The 25608-nt window shown below is 51.5% G+C and overlaps 1 protein-coding gene across 4 annotated transcripts in view; it reads left to right on the forward strand.

Annotated features, from left to right (window-relative positions):
* The window catches only part of LOC118216420 (caskin-2-like), a 65439-nt gene that overhangs the window by 27004 nt on the left and 12827 nt on the right, over window positions 1-25608 (forward strand). For all 4 annotated transcript variants that reach the window (XM_035397563.1, XM_035397572.1, XM_035397589.1 and 1 more), the window contains 8 exons: window positions 2546-2597; window positions 10555-10652; window positions 11292-11437; window positions 13927-14022; window positions 15418-15548; window positions 19908-20016; window positions 20328-20436; window positions 21861-21955. In XM_035397563.1, the coding sequence (XP_035253454.1) occupies window positions 2546-2597; window positions 10555-10652; window positions 11292-11437; window positions 13927-14022; window positions 15418-15548; window positions 19908-20016; window positions 20328-20436; window positions 21861-21955 (836 nt within the window). The remainder of the gene's footprint in view (window positions 1-2545; window positions 2598-10554; window positions 10653-11291; window positions 11438-13926; window positions 14023-15417; window positions 15549-19907; window positions 20017-20327; window positions 20437-21860; window positions 21956-25608) is intronic.

Below are 25608 nucleotides of genomic sequence, written 5' to 3' on the forward strand. Positions count from 1 at the left end.
ATGTAATTGCAGCTGGTTTGTTATTTGTAGCAGTCTTTTGATGTCCTTTTAAAAAGGCTTGCAACTCTGAGGCAGGGAATGTTTGGTACAAATCACTTCTCAGTGACTTCATTCAGTTTATCTTCAAAGGGGCAACAAGGTTGCGCAGTGCTCCTTGTGGGAAATTGAAAACCAAAATCTGGTGTAGCACACTACATCAAAGTGCGTATTCATTGTACAGAGAGGAAGTGCTTTGTTTGCTTAATGCTTTCAGCTGAAGGACACTTTTAAATTGTCTTATGTCTTATTTCATATTTCATAAGGGTGCGTATGAATGGTTCTCCCAGGTCTATACTATGCTGGGTCCTTTGGACAGTCTTCTGGCTTCAGTAACCTTTGACAGGAGCAAGTAATGGCGTAAAGAGATTGAAACTGACGATTTTACCTTTGAACAGCTTGAAAAACATACAAATAGTCCAATGAAATGACTGCAGGACAGTGCAAAATATCTTAGAAAAAATTTTTTTTAACGGACTTCATTGTTGAAAATGGCCAAGAACAGGGTCTGCGCCCGCTCTCATTTTGTGAGGCCGTGCTGCGCTCATGGCCGACTGCGCGGCGGCCACATGAAAGGGCCGTGTCCGGCGAGCGCATAGCGAGGCAGACGAGCCGATCCGGGCTGCGAGCCGCTCTATCAGCCTGATGACACGGCCCTGTCAGAAACGGGATGAAGTGCCTTCCACTGCTGACTATCACAACACAATGAGATTATTCAGCACGCCCCCGCCGCAGCTCAGATTAAGTTTCGGTTCGGGGGAGCGGGTGGAAACGTACTCCCAGTCACATCACGAGCTGCGGAGGGGTGGGAGGGAGCAGCCGCGGCTGTGTGGAGAGCCGCTGAGATCGCCGATTAGGTCTGAGGAAGGCGAGGAAGTCTGTCCCTCTGTAAGCTGATATTTCACAGGAGTGTTGTGTGGAGACCCTGCAGGGCCCAGCGACAATATTGTCTTTAATTAAAGCCATGGGGCTCTGATGGATTGGGTCCGTAATTGCAGGAGAACAATGGCAAATGTTGCCCACTCCAAATGCCTCCCCCCTTTGCGCCCCAGTCAACCCTTTAATGTCCTCTGACCTGGCTGGGAAGGTTGACCCCAGGTCAAGGGGTTAATGAACTGCCCTCTGATTCAGGGAGCGAAGATTTATGGCTGAGAGGGGGGCCGTCTCAGTGTCTCTGTGGTTGGATGCTAGTGCCGGGTGGGAGGGAGACCAGACAACCACAAGGCTTGTGGGAAAACCAAACTTTCATCTAGCCGCAGGACTGTTTGTCCTGGTCTGGAAAAACACTGACCCTTGTACTACCTTCGCAAATCAACAAGACGTTCAGTTAAATCATTTCATCGGGGCTGTTGGTGTTCAATTTCTGCCAAAACCCTTCAGAGTTGAAATCATATCTTGGTTTGAAAGGCCCGTTTCAAAGCCTTGGAGTTTTTAGTACTGCTCTTTAGTTGGGGTATGTTTAATGCACTCTCTAGTATTCCCTCTCACATTTCTACAGCTGCCTTCCTAATGGGAAGCTATTCATACACATCCCAACCAGGAGCCTTCCCTGTGACTTCCAGCAGTATGACAAACATGGACTCTTAAATGGACTCTTAAACTTCAAAACAAGTTATCAACCACACTGTGACAAAACTGTAGTTGCAAAGATGGTCCGAGTACACATGCACATTTTATTGTTCCAATTGTGTTGTGGTTGTGCATAACAGTGAGAGGAGTAGAGGGCTTAATTGCTGAGTGACTTGTTTTCTGTGCAGTCATTGTGCGGAACACTAAACCTGGTATTCATGCCACTCTGAATGGTCTTAAAGGGACAATTTGTTAGAATTTACCTTAATCAGAGACGAGAGTCTAAAAAGACAGGACAGCTGAGGATCCCTCCTCTTGGTAAATATGAAAGAGTTGTTATTCAAGGGCATTGCTCCTAATTTGGTTTGCATCGCAAACATACACGGTTGTCAGAGCTGTTGGTATGGGCCTGGGATGAGGGTAATTAAGTTTTTTCTTCCCCTCTTCTGCAGGGGGGAAGGGTGAAGGGGTCTGGCTGTCTTAACCTTTTCAGAGCTTGCACACCCAGGACACATTCTTCAGAATGAAATGGAATGAACAGCCTGTTGCGACAGATTGTAAACACCACTCTGTCTCTGGCCTGTGATACAGAGGAGCTGGGGTTGCCTGGCACCATCGTGGCTCTATGGGACGCGTCCAGGTTACCTGAGAGAGACATGTTTACCCTAATAATGGACATTGTTATTTTTCTCTGCATTTAAGAAAAAAAGTAATTGTTTCAGGTTTCTGACTGACTTCACTTGATTGCAGGAGAACTGTTTCCCAGAGAGTGGGCCATCCATACTTCTCACTGACTGTAATAATTGGTTCATTTCTGCTGTTGGAAGAAGAGTCTTTTTGGTCCTTATGGGACAGTTCCTCTACCTGACAAAGGTTTGCTCTCATAAATCTGTGGAAAATATCAGACCCTAACTGTTTATCTTGTCCTGTGTCTTTTCAGAGTTACTGGGCTCAACGAAGAGACTGAATGTCAACTATCAAGATTCAGATGGGTGAGTGACTGCCAGTGCCTCATATAAGGCTTGTGAAGATGAGTATATGTCTTTGGCCTCCCACTGTATTGCTTATTGACAATCATTTCATGTCCATATTCTATTTCTTTCATATCCATAATGTTCCTTTGGTGCTGGATGGCTATATCCAGGGCTCTGGATAGCCTTTTTTTGTTGGACAGGTTTGTAGGTACTTACTTGCAGATGAAGGCAGTGCTTGGAGGGGTCCTTGGCTTGGCTGATGTAGGTACGCCGTGGCCCCTGCCCTGCCGTTCCTGTCCTCTCCGGTGCTCTTATGTCCTGCCGTGCGCAGCGCAGCGCAGACGGTGCGGTCGCATGCCTGCAGAGAGTTACACCAACGGCTCCTTTTCCTACTGTGAAAGTGCAGTGTGCCACCCGTCTTTCTATACCATGAGAAACGAAGGCAAAGCCTCCCCCGGCATTCCGGAGGGAAGCAGACCTGTGCCCACCACTCTTCCTACCGGTGGTTTTACCTCTCGCTTGACTTTATTTACTGTGGAGCGGAACATACATTTTGAGGAATAAAAGATTAATCAAACTGAAATTTTCTCAGTACCAAATTGGATATGTGCTGTAGGTAAGGGTGAACACACACACAGGGACACACAGACGTGCATGCATGCATGCATGCACTCACACCACACATATATGCACACTCAGATTGGAGCAGCATCAGCCTTCTCATTCACTCTGCGGTTGTTAAACCCGACTGACATAGCCTATTTCTTGTCATTTTATTCTCTTTGTAGAAGCACAGCATTTCAGTATGTGCTGGGATTGTTTGCTGTGGAGCTGAGGGGATTTGGCTAAGAGAATGCCCTGGTAAATAGATCACCATGAGCTTGCTGTTAATTATGTCTGCAGGCGAAACGGAAGTGCCATTGCAGAAAGTACCGGTTTGTGTTTTCACTCCATAGTCCCAGTGGCATTACTGCAAACCTCCCCGCTATCACATCCGATGGTGCAAGTGAGGACTTATTTTCTCATTAACAAATCAGTAGTATCTCTTTTCTTTTGGAGTTGTTATGCTTTTCCTCTTGTATTATGTTGAGAGATGTATACGGCTCCGGTCTCAAACATGTCCTAAGCGTTCTCAGAAAACTTTTCAAAACTCATAACACGTTTCTTCTGGCTTTCTTTTCGTAGCTTGCTTGGTTGAGTGCATTTTACAGTGGATACCAAATTTCTTTTGCATATCTTTAAAAAATCATCTATTTTATATTCTTTAATGAGATGTGAGCCCTTCAGGACAAAAAACTGAAGGCATTCATTAACCGAGACAAATAGTCAGGTAAGGATCAAAGCTTTGAAGCAGACTGAAGCCTGCTCAGTGAAAGAACTTTGGGTTTTATACATCAAACACAGATGTTTTGACTGAATGAAACGATTGTTTTTGTTGTGTTTACATGTATTGTGTCTGTGAACAGAAGTAAAGTTCAACGCTGGGTCAGGAGGGGCGGACCAGAACTGATCAGATACGAGTGTCTACAAAGCAGTCAAAAACTTACCCTGGGGACTGCAGCACAATCGGGGTGTTTTGGCTCGCCAAGGAAATAAAAGAATGGAAAAAGCTGAAAGCGCAGCTTGATGATGTTTGGCCTGGGCATTAGCATGTGCTTTTTGTGCTTTCATGTACAGCGCATGGTGCCTTCAACGGCTTCCTCAGGGAGATGAAGTCGCAGGGAAGGGAAGGGCTTTTATTATTCATCGCTGCTGCTGGCACTGGAACCACACTGCTCTCCCCTTTACCAAGAAAGCAGTACCACACACACGCCCACACACACGTACACACAAGCACGCACACGCACACACACACACACACACACACACACAAAAACACAAAAACATTCGCACGTATTAATTATGCTAATAAATGCATGCCCACACACAGAAACACACCCATAATAATAAAGGCGAACTCACAGATTAACACACACACAAACACACACACATGCATAAATGCACTCATACGTGTGAATAAATGCATACACACACACACCAATAAAACCACATGTATACCCATGTACAGGCTCAAACAATCCATGCACATGCTTATATAAGACCCTGCTAGGGAACTCAGTGGGATGTATGTTATTATATTGGCTTTCGTGTGTTCACACAGATGAAGTAATCTACAGACAATTGAAAACATGGACAAAGTAGATTTGTGCTCGGACAACTAGAAGGAGGGGCTCCCCTGAAAGATTCATCATACAATTTTGTGAAGCCACAACCCTCGCTCTGCTGAGAATTACGAAAAAAAAAAAAAAACTTATGAAAAACAAATCTTCCACAAGAAAGTCAGTCAACGCAAGCACAGCTGATGAAAGAGTGTCAGGCGTAATTTGACGAAATTACCTAAATGCTCGAATGGACTCTGCTCTGGTGACTGGGAATCCCTGTCATGTCTGTGTCATGCTCCTCAGACCATTGGGAGACTAGTCATGCTCAGTGTATGGAGGCATTGTCATCTTGAAAGACACTCCTCTCTGCAGGAAAGACATGCTCTAACATTGACCGAGTCATTCGGTACCCTCAAGTAACAATTGACACCAGCCTTGATTTCTAAGGGTGTAAGTGAACCCGGTCCGAACCGTGCCCATACCAGTACAGACGCAACCCAAACCTGTCTCTGTTATCTTTCTGTTTTTTTGTTCACTGTCCATCTGACTGCTTGAATGAGCCTAGACACTGTGCTGTACTTAAGCTGCGTGTTGATTTATGTCATTATTGGATGAAGCATTACTCGCCTGTACATTGGGGTACATGCGAGGGAGGGTGACTGTGCTGGTAAATATGCACAGTGGTGAAATGTTTCTGTGGAACGCTGTTAGCTTCAGGTGAGAACATGCAGGCAGGGAGTGTCGGAGCGAATGCCGGGGGAAAGAGCACGTTGATTCATCAGTGATGAAGCGTGTATCAGACAGGAGCTGCCCAGGTCTGCATCGCCGCAGAGCTTTGTGAGGTGTGCCACTCACCTGTCAGGCCTCATCACTGTCAGAGGGGCATTCTGCCCACTTCTGTGCGGTAGTGTCTGTGTCTGTGTCTGTGTCTGTGTCTGTGTCTGTGTCTGTCTGTGTGTGTGTGTGTGTGTTACATTACAATATATTACTGGCATTTAGCAGACACTCTTATCCAGAGGGACTTACACAACAGTATCACATAGTGTCTACATTGCATCCATTTATACAGCTGGATATATACTGAAGCAATGCAGGTTAAGTACCTTACTCAACAGTAAAATGGCAGTGTCCTATTCAGGAATCAAACCTGCAGGCTTTAGGTTACAAGCCCTGTTCCTTACCCATTTTACTACACTTTTTGGTGTGTGTGCGTGTGTGCGCGAGTGTGTGTTTGTGTCTGTAAATGTATTGCCTTTTTACAGTTCTCCTCCAGCGTCTAGTTGAGCACTTCCCTGACACTGATGTCCTCACCGTCCCCTGCCTTGCTGAACGCTCCTCTGGGAGTGGGGCTGCAGAGTCCCCCCATCGCAGTGTCACTTCCCACATCCCTTTGAGGTCCCCGCCGGGCTTGTTTAGAAACGTTTTCAGCATCATTTCACTGGAACGGCATTTCGGTCCCAGCGGACCACCGAAAAGAACGTCATACTTGTTTGGATGGGTGCGGGGGTACGTTTCCATGGAAAAGGGCGCTGGAATGGCCGGGCGTGAATGGAGACCTCAGTGCGTGGGAGATGGGACAGAGCCCTGCCCATTGTGCAGGGTCCACAGAGGGCCCCTCTGTGCCGCCTTCATCAAAACATCCCCGGCATCTCAAGAGAAGGACTGGGTCTCAGAGGTTGATTAAACCCTGACGTTAATCAGCGATCTGAACACGAGGCGGGTTTTCTTTTCTGGAAATCAGCCCCGGGCGATGCATACCACACACTCTGGGCACAAACACTGTCCACTGTGCCATCGGGAAGGAAGCTGTTATTAGCAGTGACACTGATTTACCGCAGGAGTGCCTTGAAACCAAATATTCTACAGAGATGCTTATGAAGTAAATCTGTTTTTCATGGCTAAAGCTGACAGGTATAACAGATTTACAAGCACTCTCAGTAATATTTTTCTTTTTAAACAACATCTTTACAGCGGTTGGGCATACAACCAAAGAACGATTTATGTGCGTCACAGTTGCATCAGTGTTTCAAAGGTCAATATTTCAGCTTTGTTTGCTCTGTTGTGATAAAAATACCAGCATGCCGGCTTGCCACCAAAGCCATTATTTGCATCTACAGATGCGTTTCTCAGGAACAGGAAGCTAAGGCCAATTGAATATATTCACTCCGGCGAGTGTGAGGGGGGTCGCTTGCAGTCCTCCTGGCTAGAATGAACATGTTGTTCTTGTGTAAAGCCGTCATGTTTTTCAGCATGAAGCCGTCAACAGCACAAGCCAAATTTATCTGCCCTCTCGTGTTGTTTTTTTATTGTCCCGAGAAAGAGCTCCTCCCAGGCAGCGAACACAAAAGATCAAAACCATGTGTTTGGAGCGTTTATGAAACTGCGACAGAGGCCGATTGCACACATCAAACGTGCAGCGCTGGCTGTGCTAAATTTCACTTGGGAGCAGTGGGACCCTGTTTGTGTTCCTGTAGAGTTTCCTACCTGTGTCTGTATGGAGACATTGATATTCTGAGGTCATTTCAGCCCTGGTTAGATCCACTGTTGCTTCTTGTCTTTACAGATACTCTCTCCTTTGTTCTTTTGTGTTTGTGAACTTTTTCTATTCAAGATATGTTTGAAGCAACAGTGTGTGGTTCTTTCCATTTGCTCTGTGTATTTTTCCTCTGTGCATTGAAACCCATCAGAGCGCAGTGTTAATGACTTCATTACAGAGCCGAAGAGGTATTTTGCCAGGATTGAACAGGTCAGGTGATGGCATGCTCCTTGGGGGGGAGTGGCCTGTCTAAAGCTGATCTTAGATTAAGGTGTGGGATGAAGTCATCCCTGTTCTGTTACAGTACGTGTTTGTTGGGGAGAAAAAGCACTCTGATGTGTGCTTGCGGGAGATGGGAGATGTGAGTGGCAGGCGGTGAGAGAAGAGCGTTCGGAGGGGTTCTGTACAATGGGGCAGGAATGCTTTGTCTCCCAGGTGCGCGGTGCCTGTCACTCTTCCCTCTTGCCTTCCCGCTGGAGTGTGCTGATGGCCGCGGGGAGCGGAGAGGGGGAATGGGGGGGGGTGGGGTGGGGCTGGGGGGGGCGGGGTTGAGTAGAGAGACGCTGCCCCTCGGCCCTCACGCTGGGACGTGTAGCGGTTGGGCGGGGCAGTTTGTGGTGCCCCTCGAGAGCCCGACCCCACGGAGACGGAACACTGAGCTCTTTCATGGGCCCACGACGCACGGGTCCCGCCTCGCCAAAGCCGGGGCAGGACAGGGGGCAGCTGTGTCCCCTGAGCCTCTCACCTCCCCGCTTACGTGCCCCCGTCCCACAGCCGAAGCCCCGCTGGCTCTTCTCCTCGGCGAATGCGCCAGGTATGGAGTCTCTAAGGCTGCGGGTGGGATCTGGCTTCCTTTACCTGATCTCTACTGCAGGGCAGCCCTGCTCATAGTCAGGGGCCCTCAGCCAACATGGCATCACCACCCAGTCGAAAGGTTCACTTCCTCTCTGCTCTGTCCCCTAAAAACAACCCAAATTGTGTGTGTGTGTGTACGTACGTGTGTGTGTGTGTGCGTTTTTGACGGTGTATCTCACCATCCTCTGCATGTGTGTGCATGCACTGGGGCTCTTGCCCTGCAATGTGATATGTGTGTTGAGAGTCTGTGGAAGGGCAGAGGGAGGTGAGCAAACAGTCAGCAGTCACCCTGAGTCAACAGTCACTCAGCACGGTGCGTGTGAGGGCTTGTGAGCGAGGGAGGGCGAGAGAGCGAGCGAACGTGGAGGCAGTGCAGCGGAGCTGTCAGCCGTGCCTGCCTCTGACTGAGGTGCAGAGAGCAGGAATAGTACTTCTAATTCACACAAATCATTATTCTCTGTGTATGAGAGAGAGACTGTAGTCGGTCTGTCTCTCTGTCTCTGGATGAACGGTTGGATGTGCTGTATTCTGACTCTTACTGGTGCTGACGATATGTGTGGCTGTTTACCCATGGCTTAAGCCCGAGCACATAAAAGCCTTCCCTGCTCTTTCCTTGTGTCCTTTTTTTCCTCCTCCTCCGTGTGTGAGAGACGCGTTTGAAAACTTCCGCCAGCTGCCTGACACGTCGTCATGGCGCCGCAGGTGTTTTTCCGGCGAGCGTGGTCACGGCTGCTTTGATCTGAGGCGGCAGGGATGAAGGTGAAGCCTCCTGGGTGTGCTGCACGCTGCTCTCCTGTGGCCCGCCAGTTACAGCGTAGCAGTGCAGCGCCCACTGGATCAGCGCGTTGACTCGCACGCCTCATCCCCCCCCTCTCAGCTCCATGAAATCCTGCAGCCTTAAATGCTTCATACAGTTACACAACTGCCGACTGAACCTCGTCAGACAAGAGAGTGGCGTCTCAGCTGACATGCTGCCAAAGGATGGGAAGCCTTGCCGTAGTGCACTTTTTATTCCAGATTATTTTTATCAGCGAGGCGGAGGACTTGCTCTGGGATTAGAGCTCGGTCATTAGCTGCGCTCTCTCAGGCTTCGCACGCCCGTGTACGCTGCAGTGGAAGAGGAAGTCTCCCTAAGCTCCAAGACGCCGAGCAGAAATGAGAAAGTAATCGACTCGCTCCAGAGCGCGTTTTCGTGCCGCCGCGCGGGCGGACGTCAGAAAGTTTGCGCGCCGCTGTCCCTCAGACTGCAGGCGGAGAGCAGACCTCACCTGAACCCTGCGCTCTGAGGCTGGAGGAACACGGCGTGCTGAACGCACTCACACCTCTCCCACCTCCCGAGCCCTGGCCTGCACCACACCCCCGCAGAAACGCCACCAGCTTAAGTCAGACCACTCACTGTAAACATCAATTCAAATTCTGGAGCGCTGATTTGTTCCTTTCATTTCCCCATCTTGTCATTTGTTTGTTACGCGAGTCGTTCTGAATGACAGGTACCGCCCCTGCTGACGCGGAGGGAGCGGTGTTTTTGGGCTAGTGGCCCGTGTTCAGGCCGAGCTGTGGGAGGCTCTCTGAGCAGATTTATGTGCTGAGCCTCTTTATGCGCGCGAGCGAGGCAGGGCTGTAACTCAGCGGCCTTGTTGAGTCGGGCAGTCTGCTGAGAGACCTCTTTGGGCCGTTCTTCCCTTTGGTTGAGCAAATTCCGCCCCGCAATTTATGCTTTTTAATTTGGCCCTCGGCAGACCTTCTGTGTCTCCCGACGTGACTAAATAAACAGCTCCTGACCGGGGGGGGGGGGCGGGGGTCCTCCTGCCCGCTGCTGACCGGGGCGGCTCCCCTGCCGTTAGCTCTTTAGCTCGCCGCGCCTCGCGGGTCCCAGGTAATCAGCGGCGTTCTGTATGGAACACAGCTCCCCACGGCTGACCCACAAAACGCGCGTTTAAAAGCGCATTTAAAAATCGCAGGGCTTTTTTCATTCCGTGGATTCCCCCAGGTACCACTAGCTCAGACACTGCGCTGAATTCATGACCACCTCTGCAAAAATCAATAACGCTTCAGACTCCAATCTCCATGTAGTTATCTTATGTAGCTCATATAATGTTCAATGAATGTGTGCGATTTTTAAAAACTTGCCATGGTGTTGTCCTGTTTACGCCGGGTCTGGTGTAGATGTAGCATGTGAATACCACGGCTCACCACGCCATGCCGCTGCAGCGCACTCTCTGAGGCACTTCCCCCTCTGCTGAATGTGTTCCTGGGGGAAACCCTGCATTCCCATCGCTGTCACAGTTAGTTTCTGGTTGAGCCATCTGCAGTGAGCTGGTAAATGGGCCATATTTCCCACTCTGGAGGTAAACCCTGCTGGTCGTGTTGCTGTTGGCTCTGGAGACTCAGTCCCTCACTCCTCTCTCCTCCTCTTCCTCAGGTTTTCAGCACTGCACCATGCTGCGCTCACGGGCACCACGGACCTCATCTCTCTGCTGCTGGAGGCCCAGGCCACCGTGGACATCAAGGACAGCAATGGTGAGAGACGATTGGCCGGCCTCCCGGCACGGCACGAGCCCCCGCCCCCCCTTTAGCGGCAAAATGGTTCAGAGTTGATTCCTCCACCTTCTGTGTCGCGCGCGCTTTTTGACTGCTCCATGGCGACGGTGATGACTTCACCCGGGCTGGCTCAGAGATGAGAGGCGTGCGCGGGTGCCACAGGCTAGAAAGGAGCCTGTCGGACGGGGAATGTGCTTCCACATTTGCCTCCTGTTTGCACCATGCAAAAAGGATCATTGCACAGTTGCACTGAGGCCTCAAAGCCTTAGTGCAGAAGTGTAGGCAGAACCAATGCTACCAGAGACGGCAGTTTTACTTACGGCTTACACATTTTTGCATCTGCTTGCATTACTTTAAGGAGGGAATGTTTTTCGCCGGCGCAGGCTTATGATCACACCGAGCAGATTGCCAGTCATTACGCTAAACCCCGCGTTCACACTGGTGTTTACAGGAGGCTTTGGGCCAGAGCTGCTGATGCACGCTCGCTTTAGGTAAATGTTTTTCTGTTCGGGGTGAAAAGCCACCTGGCCCAGCACAAACAGCGCCGCAGGAGTGTTGAGTGTGCTGGCAGAGCTGAGTCTGCCTGCTCGTGACAGTGCTCTCTGCTGCCCCCCGCAGGAATGCGCCCGCTGCACTACGCAGCCTGGCAGGGCAAAGCCGACTCGGTGCTGATGCTGCTGCGCGCCGGGGCGTCCGTCAACGGCTGCTCACACGACGGACAGATCCCCCTGCACCTGGCCGCGCAGTACGGGCACTACGATGTGGTGAGTACACACCGCCCACCTGCCTGTCCTACATGAAACACACACACAACATGCACACGCACACATACGCACATACGCACACACACACACACAACACGCACGCACACACACACACACACACACACACAACACACGCACACACACAACACACGCACGCACACGCACACACGCACATACACACACACACACACATACACACACACACGTACACGCACACACACGCACACACACATACACACACGTACACGCACACACACACACACGTACACGCACGCACACACGCACACACACACAACACATGCACACACACACACAACACACGCACACATATACGCACACGCACACACACACACAACACGCACACGTACACGTACACGTACACATACGCACACGCACACGCACACACAAACACAACACACGCACACATACACACTCTCCCACCTAGCACACACACTGTAGCCCGCTAGCTTCCCTGTAAGGTCCTCTCTGAACATGTGTTCCATGCTTATAGGACTCTTATGCTTATAGTGCTGTACACATGTGCCCTGCGTGCCCTTCCCACGCTGGCTGGTCTGTTCTCTGAGTCCCCCGATCCGGCGGGATTGATTGGAAACAGCCGCGTGGAGAGGTGGCGGTTGAGCCGGCCGCTCTGTGAGCCGTTCGTTCCGCCCTGGGAGCCCGGCTGTGGGAAGCATACCGCTCCTCCGCTCCTCCGCTCCTCACATGTTCCAGGGTCACGCTCATCAGCGTCCTACCTGATGTCTGCTGTCTGCTCGCCCTTAGTTCCCTGCCACACATTTTTACCGGATTTCACTTTGTGTTAATCCCTAATGGAGACCGGGCTGCTTCACAGAAGGTGGACTGGAGGCTAGTGCAGCAGTGGGACTGAGTAACTCTACTTGGCTTTACGCCGTTGTGGATGAAAGTTGGGCTGTAGCTCTCAGTTATGGCCCTGGATGGAGGAGGACTCACGTTGGGCTGCTGATGGATCGCTGTGGATAGAAGAACCGCAGGTTCCACAGGCCCTCATTTACAGCTGTAAATCTTACGCCGCCGTGCTGAAACTCTTGAAAGATTGTGACAGTAGCCCCGCCAGCACTGCCCTGACCGAATTATTAGACCTCTGAATAATGCGCTCTGCCTGAGCCCGACGCTGCTGAACATCCAGACCTTGTTTATGAAAGCCCAGCTGTGCTGGCCTGTGCACTGCATACACATCTCACAAGAGTCTGCACAAACAGGTCTGTTGCTCAGAGGAGATCACAGTGGCAGAGGGCAAAAGAAACCATCCAGCAAACCCAAACCGCATTTATTTAAGAAGTGAGGAGGGTGCTGCTCAAGGCTGGGGAACTCTGGGAGGAACACAGCACTGTGGCAGCAACATCTAGTCTGCTGATAATGATAATGATGGAGACGCAGGATTACCACACGGGCACCACAGGGATATGCCCGTCTCCCAGACCTGGCCAGCGCAGCCCGGGTTTGGGTTGGAGTCCTGTTTTCAGACGCACGTGGGGATTAGGATGCGATCTGTTGGGGTGAAGAAGGCTTTGGTCTGAACTCCGTAAAGCCCCATCGCCCCGCTGTCAGACGCACGCACGCACATGCGTTTACGGTCCTGGCTGTGCTCTCGCTGCCTCGCTCCTCCAGAACCCCTGTGGGAGCGCAGGGCGCTTGAAGTGCGTGCAGTTGGACAGGGCAGAAATGGGGGGGTTGAGGGGGGTTTGGGGCGCTCCAGTGAGGGAGATTAGGGGCTTGGCCACGCTCAGACCTGCTGGCTTTGCACCGGCAGCCAGATGTTTAGAATGACACGGCCCCCGCGCTGTTCTATCCTGTAATTGCAGAGTCTCGGCCCGGGAGCGAGGGGGGTTTGGGAACGGCGGTTTCAGTGCCCTGCAGACAGAAAGACTGCGGGCCTAAGATCCCGTGCTGTGCGCTCCAGGTGAAAGACACCTGCGTGTGGATTAGGCTCCTTTGTGAGCCGTGACTGGAATACCAGGCCGTTTGTTTCCCAACAATGTGCTGAATACTCTCAGTCAGACTGGAGAATTTAAACTTGTTTTAGGGATTTGGCTGAACAATGCAGGGATATTTGGACTGCTTGGAGTTCCCAGCATGTGGAGTATTCCTCTGCACTGCAATCCTGCTCTGTTCTCACATGTACGCTTCATCACATAATGACACACAGCTGCTGCCTAATTCTCCATATTCTTTAACTTATTTTACACATGGTACTCCGTAACCCCTCCCCCCCCCACTCACCCATACACACACACTCACTCATAAGTACGCACATCCACACACACACAAATGTATGCACACTCATACACACACGCACACGCACACACTTACATATACATTTTCACACAGCATGTTCTTACAATACAGTCCTTTGTTCACAATGCTGTGTGTGTGTGTGTGTGTGTGCGCATATGGATGTGTGTATGCTTGTGTATGTGTGCATTGATGATGATCTCTATATTCTCCAGTCTGAAATGCTGCTGCAGCACCAGTCGAACCCGTGCCTGATCAACAAGGCCAAGAAGACGCCGCTGGACCTGGCCTGTGAATTTGGGAGGCTGAAGGTGAGGCTGCGGGAGAACTTTCCGGCGCTTTAGCCTGCTTGAGAATGACGTGTGAGGCTGGCGAGTCTCCTGGTGATTCGGTGGATCTGTTGAACACAGCTGCTCTTGTACCGCACTCCAGCGAGCGAGGCTCTGCTTATGTAATCCACCGGCCGGGCCTCAGGCCAGTTTATTGGGTGGGGGGGGCGTGGAGGTTCCTGACCCGGCTCTAACCTGGAGGCGGAGGCTGTGGGCTTGTACTCCAAACACGGCCCTTTGGCTCCTGCGCTGCTCGGTGTTCTCTCCTTTTAAAGTGACGCCCAGCAGGAGGGGGCCGCTGCCTCTGGCAGCCATTGTTCACCCCTTCGTAGCAGTCTGTACGCGACTCAAACATCTGGATTCAACATCAGTCCCGGCATCGCCGTTCAGAAACAGCTTTGTCTTCGCACTGTCCGCTGAGAGCGTGGGAGCAGAGCCCTGCCGATTGGAGCCGTTACACAAATCCACTTCCAATCAGCGGCGGTTTCTCCCCACTGTTGGCCTAGAAGCCATGTTCCAGTGTAAAGAGCACCCTTGGGACTCATTGCGAGTCTCAGTAACATTTATTTCATTACCTTGATGTATTTCTTGGAAATAAATCGCAGTTATGTTTTTGTTGTTGGTGCGGAGGCAGGCGTAATGGACGTCCGAAGGATGGTCCGAAGGCCATCTCAGCGTTCTATTTCTGGAAATGCATTCCTTGTGTATTTTTCCTGGCAGTCCACAGAATTCCAGGCGACAATACAGGCTATGTTTCAAATGCTTTGCTTTACATCACGGTTGTTAGATAAGTTAATGAACAAAAAGTGGGGTTGTTTTCTCCGTTTCAGTGGCAGGTTTTGTATTTTAGCCAAATGAGACTAAAAGGATTGTGCGGTGGGTCCTTTAAAAATGTGAAGGATAAGCCTAGTTGTGAAATCCACACCACGCTAACTTCTGTCCTAACTGGATTTACCAGAAAAGGGCTTAAATTGGGATTTCTGCTAATCTTTTGCCTCTATACATTTGCAGACATAAATATGAGGTAAAAAAAAGAGACGCCAGCTTGTGGTGGAATGTTGCTCAGAAGCAGGGATATGTTTAGAAGGCTGGCACTCTGTTGCTGGGCTAGTGTGTGGCAGCTGCTGGGTCGTGGTGCCAGGGCGTGGCAGGGGCAGCTGGCCTGTGACCTGCTGTGTCCGCCCCGGCCTCTCTGCTAGAGTTTCCTGCGTGACCATCGGCCCGCTCTTCATGTGAACACTTATAGAGTCACGGCTTTTAGGGTGTGGAGCTGGGAGCCGGTTACGCATGCACTGACCCCCCGCCTTATGATTTTTCTCTCCCTCCCTCTCCCTTGCACATTCTCTCTCTCTCTCTCTCTCTCTCTCTCTCTCTCAGGTTGCTCAGCTGCTGTTGAGCAGTAACATGATTGTGGCTCTGTTGGAGGGAGAGAGGAGGGACGGCTCGGACTCCAGCTTCAACACTCCGCTTCACCTCGCCGCTCGTAACGGTCACAAGGACATCATCAGGTGAGAGGCGCCTGCCGCCTGCTAGGGGCCCCTGCCGCTCGCTAGGGGCCCTTTCCCTCCTGTCCCTCCTCCTGCTCTTATTCCACCTTCTTCGTTGTTAGTCTTCGCCTCCGCTCTGTCTTCTGTTTCCCCTTTCCCGTCCGTCTCTGGTCTTTATCTCTGTGCAGCAGAACTGCGTTCCTCCTGCTTCTCTCCCGGTCTGTTCTGTTGTGTTGGTGTTAGCGGTGTCCGGTCAGCGCGCTGGGCTGCGGCGGCGCTCGCTCTCTCTCGGTTCCGGAGGGGGGGACAGACGGGGCTGCACAGCCCTGGAGCTGGGTCAGCTGCTCCGACACGCTGTTAACATTTCCCACACATGACACCTCGCGCTGCATTCCCAGCATAGGTCCTCTTCCTCCGCGCTCTCCTCTGGGAACCAGCCGCCAGTCCCAGGCTGCACGGCTCACAGGGCTGAGATGGAGGGGAACGCGCGAAAGGCTCTAAATCCTTTGACCCTCGGTAGGCTCTGTTAATCAGTCAACCCTGCCTGTCTCTCATGAATCTCCGCCATCTCTCTCCAGGCTTACGGCATTAATACTGCCACGAAAAGAGCCAGAGCCAGGCTGGGTTCTTAAAGGAAAAAAAATCTTCGGCTTGTAAATTTTCCTGGCCCGTCAGTTGGCCATAAGCTGTGTCTGCTGTGAATATTCTATAGAGGTAAGCGTGCAGAGGAGCAGGCTGCTGGTAGAACAGGGCAGGTGGTGAGACATGCAGAAGCCCCGGGCTGCTTCCCTAATGGTCACACGGCTCCTTCAGCGATGGGGCGTCAGGCAGGGGTCATGGGCGCAGTCATGGCCGCGCTGGCCTGGGACCAGCGTGCCTGCTGTCTGCCTCTGGACGGGAGTACTGTCCGCTGGGCGGGGGGCCAGCATCAGTTCCCCTCGCCCTCATCCCGTCCGCTAATCGGCGCTGCGAAGTCAAATCAGCGCTTGACCCGCTGGCGCTTACTGAAGTCCCTGTGAGGAGTCGCTGGGGTGAGGGGGGAAAGAAAAGGGGGTTTTCTAAAGGTCTTTCAGCTTCGGAAGGCCCCGAGGCGGACAGGACACGGACCGCGTGCGCTGGTGAACTTAGGAAAGCTTTTCCCCTGAAGGAAGCTTTCATTCGCTCATCCCTTTGTGCTCTACGGGGATGGGAAGAGACAGGGCTCAGGAGCCGCTGCTCTCATTATTGTGAAGATGCAAAGGCTTTCCCCCGCGCTTCTGCAGGAGGGTTTAAATAATGAAGTTGGGGCGTATGCCTTTTTCATAATGCCTTTGTCACTTCACCACATGACTCTGAAGGGCTGAATGGCTCCTCTGAGTCACTGCTGTCCACTTGGTGGGCGTGGCCAGATGGGGTGTTCTCCATCTCAGATTACAGTGCAGTAACCTTCATCCACACAAGTCTGACAAACAGGCTTTGAACATGAGACTGGGATAAGCGTGATGGTTTTTCATGATTAGGGCTTTGTCCAGTTGCTATCAGTTCTTTTATCGGTGACTTTAAAGAGCTGGTGTGGTGGGAGTGTCGGTGCGTGTGGACGCAGAGCGCAGAGCTGTACCTGTGCTGGTACAGGAGAGGTGTGTGCAGCAGGGCTTTCACTTTTAGCCACACTGTTGCCTGGGAGCCTGCGAGCCTGCGGTCCTGTGGTCCGTCTCACGCCTGCCCTCTCCATGCCAGGCATTCCCACCGCGACGCTCAGATTCCTTCCAGCACAGCTGTCTGAGGCTAATGCCCCCACTGCATTCCTGCAGCCTGGAGATCCCTGTGTGTGTGTGTGTGTGAGTGTGAGTGTGTGTGTGTGTGTGAGTGTGTGTGTGTGTGTGAGTGTGTGTGTGTGAGTGTGAGTGTGAGTGTGAGTGTGTGTGTGTGTGTGTGTGTGTGTGTGAGTGTGAGTGTGAGTGTGTGTGAGTGTGAGTGTGTGTGTGTGAGTGTGTGTGTGTGTGTGAGTGTGTGTGTGAGTGTGTGTGTGTGTCAGCGTGTGTGTGTGTGTGAGTGTGCGTGTGCGTGTGAGTGTGTGTGTGTGAGTGTGTGTGTGTCTGCGTGTGTGTGAGTGTGTGTGTGTGAGTGTGTACGTGTGTGTGAGCATGTGCGTGCATGCTTGTGCCGAGTGTGTGTGTGTTTGTGTGCGTGTGTGTACGGTATGCGTGTGTGTGATAGTTTGAGAGTTTTTGTGTGTGTGTGTGAGCGTTGTTCTGTTAAATTGTCCTTACTGCTGTTTAACAATGTATGCAAATATTCTATTGGTCAGGAACATCAAGTCAGTTTATTTTGTTCTGTAACCATTTAAATTAAACATGAACTAATAAAACTGCAGGAACTGAAATGGATGGTATTGCATTGCAGTTCACAAGGCACATCTTGACATTATTGTTGTTAACAGTTTGCCTCGCTGAAATAAGACCCTGGATTTTGTTCCCAGTAATTCAGTTTAAACCTGCTGCATGTCTGTAGCTGCTGTAGCTGAACACATAACAAGTTCATTTGCTGTGATGTAAGACCAATTACAATCTGTTATTATGAGACTGGGGCAAGCTGAGAAATGGTGTGTTAATGAAATGAGATAGACTAGATAATTCTCACACTGGAAGCAGCAAAGGCATCTAAAAGCCTTTAAAACATTCATCCAGCAGTAACGCATGGTGCACACAACAGATGTATATTAATGATTTTAGATAAACAGTTTAACCGAAAATGTAAATCCATTACAAAACTAGGCAGAGGGAACAATGCTGTTTAAATGTAATAGCCAAATAGCATGCTCTTATCTTTTCTTAATCTTTTCTCACATATCTTTTTCACATTTAGTTTAATATTTAAATTGCTGTGAGATGTTGCACCAGTATGCCACTAGTCTAGAGTGGCTAATTTTCCATAAGGAAATCAGAACTTGAGGGCAGTGTTAATATACCTTGCTAGCTAGCTCGATTACATTAGTTCTCATAAGCTAGCTAGATGGCTAACATTACTTTGTTAGCTAGCTGGGTATACCTGCAAAATGGGAACTGATTACATTATTCACTTAGACAGACACAGGATATATGCATATATACATATATAGACGATTCACACTTACAAGTGTGCACCTTTATAAGTAAAGAAAAACTACTAGTATTTCTTTTTGGCGGGTGGGGGGTGTTTGGGTTTCCCCTCTCGTTCAGTTAGGAATGAGCATAAATAATTCTTTGCATCCACACTCCTACTAATGAGTGTATGGCTAACCAGGCTTGAGCTGTCTGTTTCTATGCTGAATGACTCAGCCTGCTGTTGTGGAGAGAGCCTGTGCTGACTCAGCTGCTGACTGAATTTAAGCTGAATTTTAAGCTCAAAATTGGCTGGAATTGAATCTGATCTCACGTCATCTGTCTGAAACCAAAGCATACCATTTAATGAAAAAAGGACGGAAACCATTTATCAGGTTCATACGCGTGTCATTTCACCTCACTTGGTTTTGTGAATGTCTGTGTCTGTTTGTCTCCTATAGATGTGTTTTTGTTGGGCCTTAACGTGTTGTTGTAATGAGATAGTGGGGAGAGGTATTTGGGTGGGGTTAGGGTTTTGGGTTGGGGCATGGGAAAAGGTCTGAAGAACAGGCTGTGTTTAGGGATGGGTTTGGGGTCCAGATTTTTGGGTTGGTTTTGGGGTGGAAGTAGGAATACTTAGTATCAGGATGTTTGCTTAGCCACTGTCCAGTGCCCTGCAGTAACCCCACTCCTGAGGATTAGGGTTAGGGTACTCTGCAGTAACCCCACTCCTGTGGATTAGGGTTAGCGTACTCTGCAGTAACCCCACTCCTGAGGATTAGGGTTAGGGTGAGCTCTGCAGTAACCCCACTCCTGAGGATTAGGGTTAGGGTACTCTGCAGTAACCCCACTCCTGAGGATTATGGTTAGGGTACTCTGCAGTAACCCCACCCCTGAGGATTATGGTTAGGGTACTCTGCAGTAACCCCACTCCTGAGGATTATGGTTAGGGTACTCTGCAGTAACCCCACTCCTGAGGATTAGGGTTAGGGTACTCTGCAGTAACCCCACTCCTGAGGATTAGGGTTAGGGTACTCTGCAGTAACCCCACTCCTGTGGATTAGGGTTAGGGTACTCTGCAGTAACCCCACTCCTGAGGATTATGGTTAGGGTACTCTGCAGTAACCCCACTCCTGAGGATTAGGGTTAGGGTACTCTGCAGTAACCCCACTCCTGAGGATTAGGGACAGGGTGCGTTCCAGGGTTCAGCTGCAGCTGCTCATATGAAGGAACCTAATCAGCATGAATGTGGAATAATGTGTAAGTTCAAGCGTTTTAAACCTAATTGTGCTAATGAGACTTTGTTCCTGTTCATGACCAGGCTGCTTCTGAAAGCCGGCATTGACATCAACAGGGCCACCAAGGCTGGCACCGCCTTGCACGAGGCTGCCCTCTATGGGAAAACAGAAGTAGTGCGGCTGCTGTTGGACGTGAGTGAATACTAAACTTTTCCCTGCATAGATGGCTTTAAGTTTCCTGTACCTCAGACCGCTGTTATTCTACAAATCACACAAGGGGTCTCAAACCTCTGCCCTGGACGGCCGCAGTCTCTGCAGGTTTTCATGGTTTCTTTTCAATCAGCTGCCCATTAAAAATTTAAAAGTAAAGTGTGTGAGGTTTCTTTAAACAAGGGAGGAAGTTCATGACACTTGCTCTTCTTGAACATGTCAGGTGTTATCACACAAACGCTCTGCTGCAAGTGCGGTACTTAAATTGTAGCGCATCGACTCTCTCCTGGCAGGCTGGAATTGACGTCAACATCCGCAACACCTACAACCAGACAGCGCTGGACATCGTCAACCAGTTCACCACGTCGCACGCCAGTAAAGACATCAAGCAGCTCCTGAGAGGTGAGGCCTCACTACCCTACTGCCCCCCTCTGGCTGGGAGGACTCAGAGCGCCCGAGCCCTTTTCTTTTTCTGTTCAACAAGCACGCAGCGTACTTTCCAAGCTTTATTCCCCATTCCTCTTCTGCTCTCACCTTTTGTCCCTTTCTTTTTTTTTTTCTTCTCCTTTTTCCTTTTCTCTCTGGGGCTCAGCTTTAATGTCTTTGTCTCGTTCTCTTTCTTCCTGAGAAGGTTGTGTTCTCGTCTGGGCCCCTTGTCTGCAGCGCGCCCTGTGTGTTATTGTGGAGGCCGGGGAGGGAGGGGTCGGGAGACGCTGGGGCTGTAATTTGAAAAGCAGCTGTGTTTAGCGCCACAGTTATGTAACCTGGCCCCCGTTCTGTTCACAAGGAAACGAGAGCCGTGCCCGAGGATCAGCTAATGAGTGTGTGTGTGTGTGTGCGTGTGTGCGTGTGTGCGTGTGTGCGTGTGTGCGTGTGTGCGTGAGTGCGTGAGTGTGTGTGTGTGTGTGTGTGTGTGTGCGTGAGTGCGTGAGTGCGTGTGTGAGTGTGTGTGTGAGTGTGTGTGTGTGTGAGTGTGTGTGTGTGTGTGTGTGTGTGCGTGCGTGCGTGCGTGCGTGCGTGCGTGCGTGCGTGCGTGCGTGAGTGCGTGTGTGCGTGTGTGAGTGTGTGTGTGTGTGTGTGTGCGTGCGCGTGTGTGCGTGTGTGCGTGTGTGTGTGTGTGTGTGTGTGTGTGTGTGTGCGTGCGTGCTCGTGCGCGGAATAAAGACCTCTGTGGTTTGCGCTATCTGCTCTCTAATCCAGCGGACTCCTGTCTTTGATGTGTGCCCTTTGATATAGGAACTGAAAAAGAATAATCGGCACTTGTACAGAGGCCTGTTTGAAGGTGGAAGGCTTTAACTATCCTGTTATGTCGGGAAGTTCTGCTGAATTAGCCTATCATGTTATTCAGAGGCATGTAAACGCTGAGGGAATACTTTTTTCAAACGTGTGTTTTCATTTCTTTGCCTTGTCATTTTGGTAGCCCTGTGCTGCACAAGGCTTTCAGGGACAGGATTATGATATATTACTGTAAAACAAACAGCTCTCCGCCTGATTTATGTGTTTTTTTCTGGGTCACTCAGGAGTAGCCGGGCACTGCGTTGTGCCCCTGCTTGTGTCGGGACTGTTGCGTTAGTGTTCTCATGTGGGGATCGGCAGAAATGTCCTGAAACGGGACGCCAGTGTGCGGGACGGCGTTCTGTGCTTCTGGGCTCGTCTGTCACATGGTGTGACATCAGCAGCTGACCTGTGACCTGTGCATAGATCCACTCGCCATTCATGTGAACAGTTATGAAAGCCTTTTTCAATCTCTGTCTCCCCCTCTCTCTGTCTCCCCTCCCTCTCTCTTTCTCCCCCTCTCTCCCCCCCCTCTCTCTGTCTGGTATCAGATGCTACAGGAGTCCTACAGGTGAGAGCTCTAAAGGACTACTGGAACTTGCATGACCCCACAGCGCTCAACATCCGCGCGGGAGACATTATCATGGTGGGTAAACAGGCAGCTCTGTTGAGTGGCACGACAGCGATGCCGTCGCTTTTAAGTGGGCCTTTGTCTCCCCAGAGCTCCTGAGCTTCATGAATAATGCACACTAAGCCTTCCCAGCGCAATGACACGGCGGGGTCTGCAGCCAGGGCATTTAGAGCGCGGGCGTGCTGCGCTCTACTGAATCCGCTGCTTCTCCCCCACCTACCCCCGCTTCACCCGGCCTCTGCCCACGCCTCTGCCCCGGGGACCTGAATTCCTGCCTGGGCCCCTCCCCCTGGCCGCCTCGGCCCTCTGCCCTGCTTGCGTTTCTGCTGAGAGGTCGCTTCTTCAGGGCACGCGTCACCCCCTGTCCGTTTGTCTGTCTGTTTGCGTGTCTGCCTTCCTGTGCGTCACTGAGCCCTCCCCGCTCGTGTCTGGGGTTAGACAGGCCACGCCTATGACGCCCTGACAACGGCCCAGCGCCGCTCTGTTTGTTTGCTCTCTGCTTGTCTTCTGCTTCGGGGCCATTGTGTTTACTGTTGTGTGCACGGTAACCACAGAACACAGGTATTCAGGGGAAAAGAGGTGTGTGTGTGTGTCTCTGTGTGTGTGTGTGTGTCTGTGTGTCTGTGTGTTTTTTGTGTGTGTGTTTGTGTGTCCTTGTGTCTGTGTTTGTGTGTGTGTGTAACTCCCCAAATGAATATCAGTGCCTTCGTATCAGCAGTAGGACAGGAACAGGGGCTGCCCTGCTTTACACAGCCCCAGGTCAGGCTGCTCTTGCTCTGGCTGTCCTCACTGACTGTGCTCTTCAGCGCTGACCTCCAGACGAGGCTACGCGTGGCAGGGCGGGTCAGGCGCGATGGCGCTCGTGTTCTGAAGGCCGCAGCGCGCCCTGGGCGTGGCGGATAAGAGCGGAGAGGCAAGCAGAGACAGGCCCGGCCGCCTGTCAGTCAAAGCCCTGCTGGCGAGCAAACAGCCCTGCGGTGTAAAACAAGGTGTAGGGACTAGCCCCTGTGAGCTGAACAGCCCTGCGGTGTAAAACAAGGTGTGGGGACTAGCCCCTGTGAGCTGAACAGCCCTGCGGTGTAAAACAAGGTGTGGGGACTAGCCCCTGTGTGCTGAACAGTCCTGTGGTGTACTACAAGGTGTAGGGACTAGCCCCTGTGAGCTGAACAGCCCTGCGGTGTAAAACAAGGTGTGGGGACTAGCCCCTGTGAGCTGAACAGCCCTGCGGTGTAAAACAAGGTGTGGGGACTAGCCCCTGTGTGCTGAACAGCCCTGCGGTGTACTACAAGGTGTAGGGACTAGCCCCTGTGTGCTGAACAGCCCTGTGGTGTACTACAAGGTGTAGGGACTAGCCCCTGTGTGCTGAACAGCCCTGTGGTGTACTACAAGGTGTAGGGACTAGCCCCTGTGAGCTGAACAGCCCTGCGGTGTAAAACAAGGTGTGGGGACTAGCCCCTGTGAGCTGAACAGCCCTGCGGTGTAAAACAAGGTGTGGGGACTAGCCCCTGTGTGCTGAACAGTCCTGTGGTGTACTACAAGGTGTAGGGACTAGCCCCTGTGTGCTGAACAGTCCTGTGGTGTACTACAAGGTGTAGGGACTAGCCACTGTGTGCTGAACAGCCCTGTGGTGTACTACAAGGTGTAGGGACTAGCCCCTGTGTGCTGAACAGTCCTGTGGTGTACTACAAGGTGTAGGGACTAGCCCCTGTGTGCTGAACAGCCCTGTGGTGTAAAACAAGGTGTAGGGACTAGCCCCTGTGTGCTGAACAGTCCTGTGGTGTACTACAAGATGTAGGGACTAGCCCCTGTGTACTGAACAGCCCTGTGGTGTACTACAAGGTGTAGGGACTAGCCCCTGTGTGCCGAACAGCCCTGTGGTGTACTACAAGGTGTAGGGACTAGCCCCTGTGTGCTGAACAGCCCTGTGGTGTACTACATTGTAGGGACTAACCCCTGTGTGCTGAACAGCCCTGTGGTGTACTACAAGGTGTAGGGACTAGCCCCTGTGTGCTGAACAGCCCTGTGGTGTACTACAAGGTGTAGGGACTAGCCCCTGTGTGCTGAACAGCCCTGTGGTGTACTACAAGGTGTAGGGACTAGCCCCTGTGTGCTGAACAGCCCTGCGGTGTACTACAAGGTGTAGGGACTAGCCCCTGTGTGCCGAACAGCCCTGTGGTGTACTACAAGGTGCAGGGACTAGCCCCTGTGTGCTGAACAGTCCTGTGGTGTACTACAAGGTGTAGGGACTAGCCCCTGTGTGCTGAACAGCCCTGCGGTGTACTACAAGGTGTAGGGACTAGCCCCTGTGAGCTGAACAGCCCTGCGGTGTAAAACAAGGTGTGGGGACTAGCCCCTGTGTGCTGAACAGCCCTGTGGTGTACTACAAGGTGCAGGGACTAGCCCCTGTGTGCCGAACAGCCCTGTGGTGTACTACAAGGTGTGGGGACTAGCCCCTGTGTGCCAAACAGCCCTGTGGTGTACTACAAGGTGCAGGGACTAGCCCCTGTGTGCTGAACAGCCCTGTGGTGTACTACAAGGTGTGGGGACTAGCCCCTGTGTGCTGAACAGCCCTGTGGTGTAAAACAAGGTGTAGGGACTAGCCCCTGTGTGCTGAACAGCCCTACGGTGTAAAACAAGGTGTAGGGACTAGCCCCTGTGTGCTGAACAGCCCTGTGGTGTACTACAAGGTGCAGGGACTAGCCCCTGTGTGCCGAACAGCCCTGCGGTGTAAAACAAGGTGTAGGGACTAGCCCCTGTGTGCTGAACAGCCCTGTGGTGTACTACAAGGTGTAGGGACTAGCCCCTGTGTGCTGAACAGCCCTGCGGTGTAAAACAAGGTGTAGGGACTAGCCCCTGTGTGCTGAACAGCCCTGTGGTGTACTACAAGGTGTGGGGACTAGCCCCTGTGTGCTGAACAGCCCTGTGGTGTACTACAAGGTGTAGGGACTAGCCCCTGTGTGCTGAACAGCCCTGTGGTGTACTACAAGGTGTAGGGCCTAGCCCCTGTGTGCTGAACAGCCCTGTGGTGTACTACAAGGTGTAGGGACTAGCCCCTGTGTGCTGAACAGCCCTGTGGTGTACTACAAGGTGTAGGGCCTAGCCCCTGTGTGCTGAACAGCCCTGTGGTGTACTACAAGGTGTAGGGACTAGCCCCTGTGTGCTGAACAGCCCTGCGGTGTAAAACAAGGTGTGGGGACTAGCCCCTGTGTGCCGAACAGCCCTGCGGTGTACTACAAGGTGCAGGGACTAGCCCCTGTGTGCTGAACAGCCCTGTGGTGTAAAACAAGGTGTAGGGACTAGCCCCTGTGTGCTGAACAGCCCTGCGGTGTACTACAAGGTGCAGGGACTAGCCCCTGTGTGTGTGCTTCTGTCCCCCCCGCTGCCTGTCTGCTGTTTGTGGGCAGTGTTTCGGGCTGTCTCGGTGCTCTGTAAAAGCACGCCCCTCGGGGCGCACGCTTAACATGTTAAATCCTGCCGTCCTCGCTCATGTCCGCTCCCCGCCTCAGGGGAGCTCTCTGATGATAAGGCAAGCAGAGCGCCAGATTAGGAGGTGCTGCATTCCTGGATCAGATTTACACGAGGCCGTGTGTGTGGTACATACTGTCTGTGTGTGTAAGGCCTGTAAGGTGTTTTTGTGTGTGCGTGTGTGTGTGTGTGTGTGTGTGCGT

This window comes from Anguilla anguilla, chromosome 2 (assembly GCF_013347855.1).
Source record: "Anguilla anguilla isolate fAngAng1 chromosome 2, fAngAng1.pri, whole genome shotgun sequence".
Classification (NCBI taxonomy): Eukaryota; Metazoa; Chordata; class Actinopteri; order Anguilliformes; family Anguillidae; genus Anguilla; species Anguilla anguilla.